Raw genomic sequence first — 8,257 nt, 5'->3', positions numbered from 1 at the left:
TTCTGTCAGTACCCTTACCGCAAAGACAGTTAAATTCAAATGTGATTGCTTCTTTTTCTCTTCACAACTGCAGTAGAAGCATACATGGAAATTGCAAAGGGTAAACATACATTTTACAGAAACTGAACAATAACCTTCTGCTACCTTTATACATCACAAGTATTTTGCCTGTACCATTGAACGGAGCAGAAAGTGATCAATTCCTCATCCTCTTCTTTCTACCTTATCTATTCTATAAATATGATATCAATTTCACATCCTTCTCTTGATGTTCCAATACAGGTGATAAAATACACACACATACACATTATATAACACTGTCATAAGCCCCATATTACTGTGCATGATAAATATAGTAGAAATTGATCTACCATTATACCCTTTCAAATGTACTGATCGTATAAAGACGATCTATCTTGCAGGGTCTCTCACTTGGAGACCTACCACTTCGTGCCAACAACCATCATCGACAAAGAAGGAGATTGGGACGGGACTTCTATCGAATGAAAATGCACAAATGTGAAACTCAAATGTATATAGAGTCAACTTTGTAACACTGATGGTTGCAAAAGCCACGCCTTAAATGTGTGTATTATCCTGTGATCAGCACTGTACGTGTTTTGTCTGAGTGGTGGTGGAATGAGTGCGTACATCTCCCTCCTATTGTCACACTGGATGTCAGGTGAGAGAAGGAAAGCTACGTCCTTTTGCAAACATGCTCATTAGCAACTAAAGTAACCATGCATATCATGATTGTCTGCCTTTCAGGAAAATTTGTGCGACCAGAAAGACCAAACATTTGTAATATTGGCAATGCCACCATCATAGCATTGATACACGGTGCACCCGGTTCCACATCAGTGAAATAGCTAATGACCCACTACCTTCCGTACAAATGTTCTTTCCATTTAACCTTGGCATTGATGTGACAAAACAAATGATGGAAAGTACTGACACATATATATATGATTAACTATCGCTACAAAACAGGACAATAGCATGGCAACCAGTAGGCCTACAGATCCAGCATTATCAGTAAACCAAAAATAGAAAATAACAAGATACATCATTTAAAAAAACCAGGATTTAAAAGAAAGAAAAAAAAGAAAGCATTTTCCCATTCTGTACATTCATCATCTCCTTGGTCCAAAAACATAGAAAGTGAGGCAATGGAGAAGAGAGTGGAGGAGGAGAGAAGAAGAAGACTTTGAGATAAGAGGGGCGGTCTAAAGGGCGTGGTCACTCCTGGGGGGAGGGGTGCGGGGGGTGGGCTGGCATCCTCCGCAGAGTGCAGCATCACTATAAGGGATCCACCTCCAGCGCGGGGCTCTGATCAAGGTGCTGGATCTTGGTGCGGCAGACGACGCAGCGGAGGGGCAGCAGGCGCTGCGACAGCGCCACCTGGATGGTCTTCACGAAGCACTTTCGGCAGATCACGCGGTGGGCGCACGGGTAGGTGCAGATCACCGCCTGCCTGGTTAGGCATACCACACACTGCAGAAGAGAGTGGAAGAAAAGTGGGTAGAGGAGGGGAGATAAAACAAAAAGATGCCAGGTGAATATTTTTAGAGTCACTCATTTTGTGCACTTTAATCGTTATGTTCCCAATACAGAAAACTATTATTTTTGTGAAAATGCATTAACATTAACAAAGTATAAGTACAGCATGCATAGTACACATACACTGTATATCTCTCTTTGTACAACATGGTAAATACATAGGCACATACATATCCCATCATTACCATTATCTTCATTATCATACATATATTGCCCAAAATAAATTGTGAAATGCACTACAACCCCCCCCCCCAAAAAAAAAAAACAAAAACAAAAACACAACAGCATGTAAGCTTGGCAATACTGTAACAATAGAAACTTTTAGTGAACTTCACTTGCTTACAATTTCACAGACAAGAGCATTTTTGTGCATGAGAGAGTATCTCAAAACACACACACACAAGTGTTATGAGTTTGAAGGTACATCTATGGAGCACAAAAAATTGCAAAAATTATTTCCACACTGTAAAAATTAATATTTCCCATGTAACAATAGCTCTCCCTTTGTCTGAAATAGAAGTGGTCTCCAAGCCCAAGGCATTCATACACACCAGGCTTGGTAGTATCACACCATCACTCACTGGAGTTACATCCACCATCAAACACTCATCACACTTAACCTGTTGAGATGAGTCCCGAGTATACTAGGGTAAGTGTCTATGGGAAATGTGTGTTGTAGCAAAATCAGCCCATTCTCAATGGGTTAAATAGGAAGGCAGTCCTTCAGCTGGTCTGTGCCGATAAAATGTGGTCCCCCTTATATGAATATCATCTGCATGTATCTTTGGCATATATAGCAATGTCTATAAGCTTCGGACAGACCAGTTGACTGATAGACATAAGATATGGACACTTTGTGTGGCTAACACTGTCTACCACTTTGCTGACATTGACAGCTAGCACAACTTTTATTTCCTGGATGTTTTTTATGAATGTATTGTCTGCTTTGACCTCAATATCTGTGTTATGATTTGGTGTTAAATTTATATAATACCTGCATAGAGTGTCATCTGTAGTTATTGGGCATGTGCTCATACACTGCACTGTATTATGTTTCAAAAATGAACAAGAAAATTGGATAGAAAAAAATTCCATGTCATGGGCTGATAACCACATAAGTAAAATGTGAATCTGAATCTTGATGCTTTAAAGGGATAGTATAGCTTTGGCTGGGATGGGACCTCATACAGGTTTCCAACTCTGTTTGTGAGATGAAAACCTCTTTGAATATGGAATATGAAAGAGCATATAATTCTAAGAGGAATTCAAAGTTTATTCGATGAAGATCGGTTTTGAAATGGCTGAGATAGTGTATATCCAAAACAAAGCAATCATGATGAAAGGTGGGACCAACCTTTTATTAGGATCATTTTGTTTTAATTAGTCTTTAGATATCTCAGCCATTTCAAAACCGATTTTCATTGAATAAAATTTGAATTCCTCTATAGAATTATGTGCTCTTTAACATTCAAAACAGCCTCTAAACATCTTGAAAAAAGTTAAAAGCTGAATTCTCACCTCAATCAATACTGTACCATCCTTTTAATTCTGAATACTGGTAGGCTAATAAAACAGCATACAAAAAATCAGCTAAAGCAGTACAAATATATCCTAGCTTGACTTTGTTTGATACTTCCAGAGAGGTTGAGAGATAGAGAAACAAAGACAGAGATGGAAAAAGATTGAGAAAGAGGTCAGCAAGAGAAGGTGAGAGAGGTGAGGGAAAGAGATGGAGGAGGAGGAGGGGGGGGGGGGGATGAGACAGAAAGATTACCGGGAGAGCATCCATTAAAGACTTTGGTGCGACAAATGGAGTGAGGCATATGATACCGAGTGGCAGTTCATTTTCACCGGTGGTGTTGTGGGCGCAAGGCAAAGGAAAGCACCCCCGGGGGGCATAGTGGACTCTCCTATTCCCACCCTGATCACAACCACTTGGTCAGGACTGATCAACTCCCAGCAAAATAAAAAAAAAGGGGGGAGGGGTGTCAGCTTGACTTTGTAACTTCAATTAGTGGGTGGAGTCCCTGGGCACGTGTTGTCATGGAGATTCAGAGCTGCCAGTGCTACGATTTGAGGAATGAACAGCGCAGAAGAATACAGAGCAGTAGCTTAATCATATCAAAGAAAAGAGATAGTTGATAGATCTACGAAAGCTTAACAGCAATACGACTGGGTACACTGATTAGGAAGATCCTTTTTTCGATGAGGAACAGGATGACGTGACCTCACAAAGAATTTGACAAACAAGTAATAATCTATAAGCTATTTCAACCACACTGACAGCTAGCTCCCACGCTCTTAAGATTAATGATTAATCTTATATCCACTCAAAGGTTGTGTGAGGGTCTTTTTTCCCCTGATACCAATGATGATCATTGTCTCAAATTGACTAATGGTAGGGATACAATGAGTGGAAGTGAAGAAAGGATATCTGCAGAAAATACTGTATTTTGCCATAAACTGTAGAAGAAGTGTCTTTTATCAGACATTATCCATTAAAGTTGCACAAGAACATTTTTTTTTGAACACCAAGCCAACAATAATGAAGGAAAGGATATTTTCAGAGTGAACAACTCATGAATATATGAATCATGAACAGAGCATTTGGCACACCTCAAATCTCTAATAAACAGTCCATTAATTTGTGCATAGAATGACAAAGAAACACGGCAAAAAACTCTGTAAGCTACTCACACGCAAGTGTTTTTTTTTTTAAAGGATACCTTTCACCCAGTGTTTCCTTTGCAAAAAGGGACACTTTGTCTCATTTTGTTGAATTAATTCTTGGGCTTCTTTAACCATTTATGTGCCTTGAGTGCCGACTGGCACAGAAAACCCAATAGCATTATACACACTGTCTTAAGTCCCTAGAATAGAAAGAGTTAAGAGAACTGTGCTCTCAGTCAATCTTGGCTATCAATTTTGGGGGGATTTTTTTTTGTGTGTGGAAGTGGAGCATTTTATACCAATCTCAATGCAGGTTTTCACGGTGATGACTTTAAGCAACTCCCGTTTCCATGGAACGATCACAGCTGTCAACTTCTGTTTGTCTTTAACTGCATCCATGTTTGTTCATCTGCACTATCCATTCCCTAACCACCCCCAACCTCATCCCCATGGACCATAGCAACTACCAGTAGCATAATCTGCACGTCATCAGGCCTGGATCAGGCTTTGAATTGGCACAATGATGTGATATTCACTCCTCAATAAGTCTCGTGCAATGATGAGGAGAAGAGGGGATGTGAGAATAGAACTATCAAGGAGCAATTCCATTCTGAAACACACTTTGAATGAAATCATTATTCAGATCACTTTGTGGGCAGTAAAAGGAATCAACTCATCTGAAACATGATGACACAATACAATTGATCAGCCACAGATGACTTTTTCTTCTTCTGCAAACATCTCTTAAGAATAACAATGTTATCAACTTTGCAAACATTCAAAATGCAGCTACGCAACACAATTTTTCACCAAGTTTCCACCAAGGTGATTCAATGATGTGCATTTTTTTCTTTCCCCTCCCACTCCTCCCAGAAGAGCAACTCAAAGAGGTTCAGGGAGCGGGCACACGGGCGGATGAATTACATCAAGGCAACATCCGTGAAGAGTCAATACCCGGCCAAGTTTATGGGATATTCCATCAAGTGTAGCGCACATGTAATGATTCTTAATTTGATGAATCTGCCACTGCCCCGCGGCCAAGACGGCAAGACAGGTCGTCACGGCCTGTCCAACTCACTTCAAAACATAGCACTCTTTGTACGAGGAAAGGGGGGGGGGGGGTAGGGAGAGTGGCCGGTAATAAATTACACCCAAACAGACGGGGGATGAACACCAGTGTAAATAGACATCCATCTAGCTCCTGTAACCCTAAGCAAAAACTCTTAGTCTCTGACTTCAGGCTCACTTATCTTTCTTTTTCCCCTCCAGCCAAAGGTGAGTGATGCAAGCTAGCGCACAAAGCACATGTGTAGTTGCTGCACACACATACGTACACACACGTTACTCCTTAATTTTGACATATTTGATATTAGACGAAAGTTTTTAACATTTCTTATGACAACATAATTGTTTCTAGTTATTAATATTACATCTAAATTGTCTTTGGTGTTATCAAGCAACTTACAATGTAGGCGACAAAATGTAGAAGATTAAAGCAATGATTACTAAGACATGATTCTGTATACTTTTCTAGCAAACAAAGTCTTGAAAGTACAGAGGTGAATTCAGAACAAAAAGGTGTCAGAAAAATCTGAAAAAAAAAATTATTCATCATACCATACTGAAATGGCGAATCTATCTCTAACAATTGTATATCACAATTATTGTAAAATCAGAAATTTTTGTGTGCATTTTAATTTCGCAAATTTCTATATGCATTGAATGCCACTGGCAATTTGAAAAAATTTTGTGATGTGAAAAAGGCCAGCGGCTCCACTTTGTGAAAATTTCATGCTGCGAATATTTCTGGTTCTACAGTACTCAGTTTATCCACGTACAGGTGTATACTCAGTTTATGGACATATCCGAGGACAAACACCAAGTCATACAAAAAAAGATAGCTTGGCATCCACATGCTTGCTTGTAGAATTAGAAAGGAGGCATACAAGCTCTAATTTCAATATTACAAAGTGCAAACGGCTTGTTTACAACTTGTTTTATGACCTGATGATCCTATTAATTCTAAATGTCAATAGTGTCTATCACAATAACAACAACAAATATGTATGTATCAGATATACGATGACAAGTTAAGACTAAAAGCCAATCAGAGTGTATTTGTCTCAACCTTATGTTCAGAAACGAATTACCTATAGATGCACCGTTCTTTAATAAATGTCCTCCTACTTGTCCTTATCACTGCTAATTCTTTATCTTCATCTCCCATAATTCTGCATAATTATATTTACATACAATATTCATTGAAGTTAAGGGCACGCTCGCCTCGCAGCTACATGTATGCTTTACTTTTGGAGATGTGCCTCTAGCACGTTCAAAATTATCGCAGTGTTATCTATAAATTAATATGTTAAATGTTTGCTGGAAAGAAATGTCATTGAACTTGAACAAACTTTCACTTTCACTGAGTGGGGAAGTGGTTCCACAAAAAAGAAGAAGAAGAAGAATTACAAGAAGAAAAGCTAACCGCTGCGGCTGTAATAGCCAATTATGATGGATATACACGACATCAGACTATGCAATTCCTGCCCATTTTTGGTACGTAGACATTAAAATAGCTTATCCTTCACCAGCACTTTCCTCCTTTTTAAACAATGCGAAGGAGCATGGTGATCCATCATTTCGGGGGGCAGACATGCGTGGGTCGGCCCACCGACAGTCGGCTCGGGCTCCACGCCCGGAAACTCTCGCTGAATGCCGCACATTAGCGTGGGATTTAACTGCTGAGTGCCCACTTCTCATACACCCACTATAGTGTGTGTTTTTTTTAACCCAGTATGCCACAAACCCCCTCAGCAAAAGAGAAGCAGATAACGCAGGAGAAAATATATCATATACATCTTTAAATTAGATTGACTTCCTTAAGGAAAAAAAAACAGAACAGGAAATACACACATGGAAATATATGATTAAACATATAATTTTCTTGTACCTACATCATATCAAGTTCAATCAATTTCCTAATCTATATTTCCATAAATCATGCATACTTGTCACAATCAGAAGAAACTTTAGGAGTAATGACAAAAAAAAAGGTGAGAAAATATAGGGATACACCAGGTCTTAAATTATGGGGATATGAACCTGCCACATTTTAGCAGTAATACTTCAGTCACGTCTGCTGACTTGGCTATAACATTTATTTTCCTCCCACAGGAGAGCCAGAAATCTTACTTCTGTTTCTTGACAAGACATAAGAAATAGAAAAAGCAAAAGATTCAAGAATTTTCCTCATTTAAAGGCTTAACAGCGCAATTTCTAGAATTGTGAGGGTCTCCATATTATCAATCCTATTAAGCTACTGTAAGGCACAAAACTCTCAAAATTGGCACAGTGCACTGTCGGCATCACGGAAAACTTGCCGACTATAGGAAGAGTGTAATAAATATACAGAACTTTTTTCTATCCATCAGAACGGGAGACGTACTGAAAAACGCCTTTCTCTTTTCATTTGAAGGGTATAGGATCACCACTGGGCATTTTCGACGATGCCTATTACAAATGTCTGACGGTGTCGAGGAACCTCCATACTGTATCATGCCATGCAGCTTCCTGAAAAAGCTTTTACTGGGCCCTAGCTGTCCATTTCAATGTCTGTCATACTTAGTGATTGAGCTCATCAGAGGGGAGCGCAGATAATGAGCATGGAGACCTTCTAGAAATGGATTGTACTTCCTGTGATCAGTCCAAACTCTTGCCCCCTCACCCACCCCCCCCCCCAAAAAAAAGAGAGAAACAAACCTACAAACCAACAAAAAAAAATGGGTCATTTATCTCGACAAGAAAAATCTTCTGTCTTATTTCCAGCACATTAAAACTGCCATGACTGCTACAAAGTCTAGCCAAACACGAAGATGCAAAAATAGCATGAGAGAACTTTTTTTAAGGGGCATTCCAGACATATAATTTTACATCATCTTGTACATAAATCAATAGTGTCATATATAGATTTTAGGAAATTTTTTTGTGGTCCTTAAGCAGATAAATCAATACTCTGAAAAAGCCCTAA

The 8,257-nt window shown here is 39.2% G+C and overlaps 1 protein-coding gene across 1 annotated transcript in view; it reads right to left on the bottom strand.

Moving 5' to 3' along the window:
• Positions 1-261: 261 nt before the first annotated feature.
• Positions 262-8,257, bottom strand: part of LOC139708192 (uncharacterized) — a 67,156-nt gene continuing 59,160 nt past the window's right edge. The window contains exon 3 of the mRNA XM_071620167.1: positions 262-1,494. Coding sequence (XP_071476268.1) covers positions 1,300-1,494 — 195 coding nt within the window. The 3' untranslated portion in view covers positions 262-1,299. The remainder of the gene's footprint in view (positions 1,495-8,257) is intronic.

This window comes from Diadema antillarum, unplaced genomic scaffold (genome assembly GCF_040938485.1).
Source record: "Diadema antillarum isolate AM-2024a unplaced genomic scaffold, OU_Dant_1.0 seq00001319_RagTag, whole genome shotgun sequence".
Classification (NCBI taxonomy): Eukaryota; Metazoa; Echinodermata; class Echinoidea; order Diadematoida; family Diadematidae; genus Diadema; species Diadema antillarum.
Note: the sequence above shows the minus strand (reverse complement) of the source record. Positions and strands in the feature narration are given on the sequence as shown.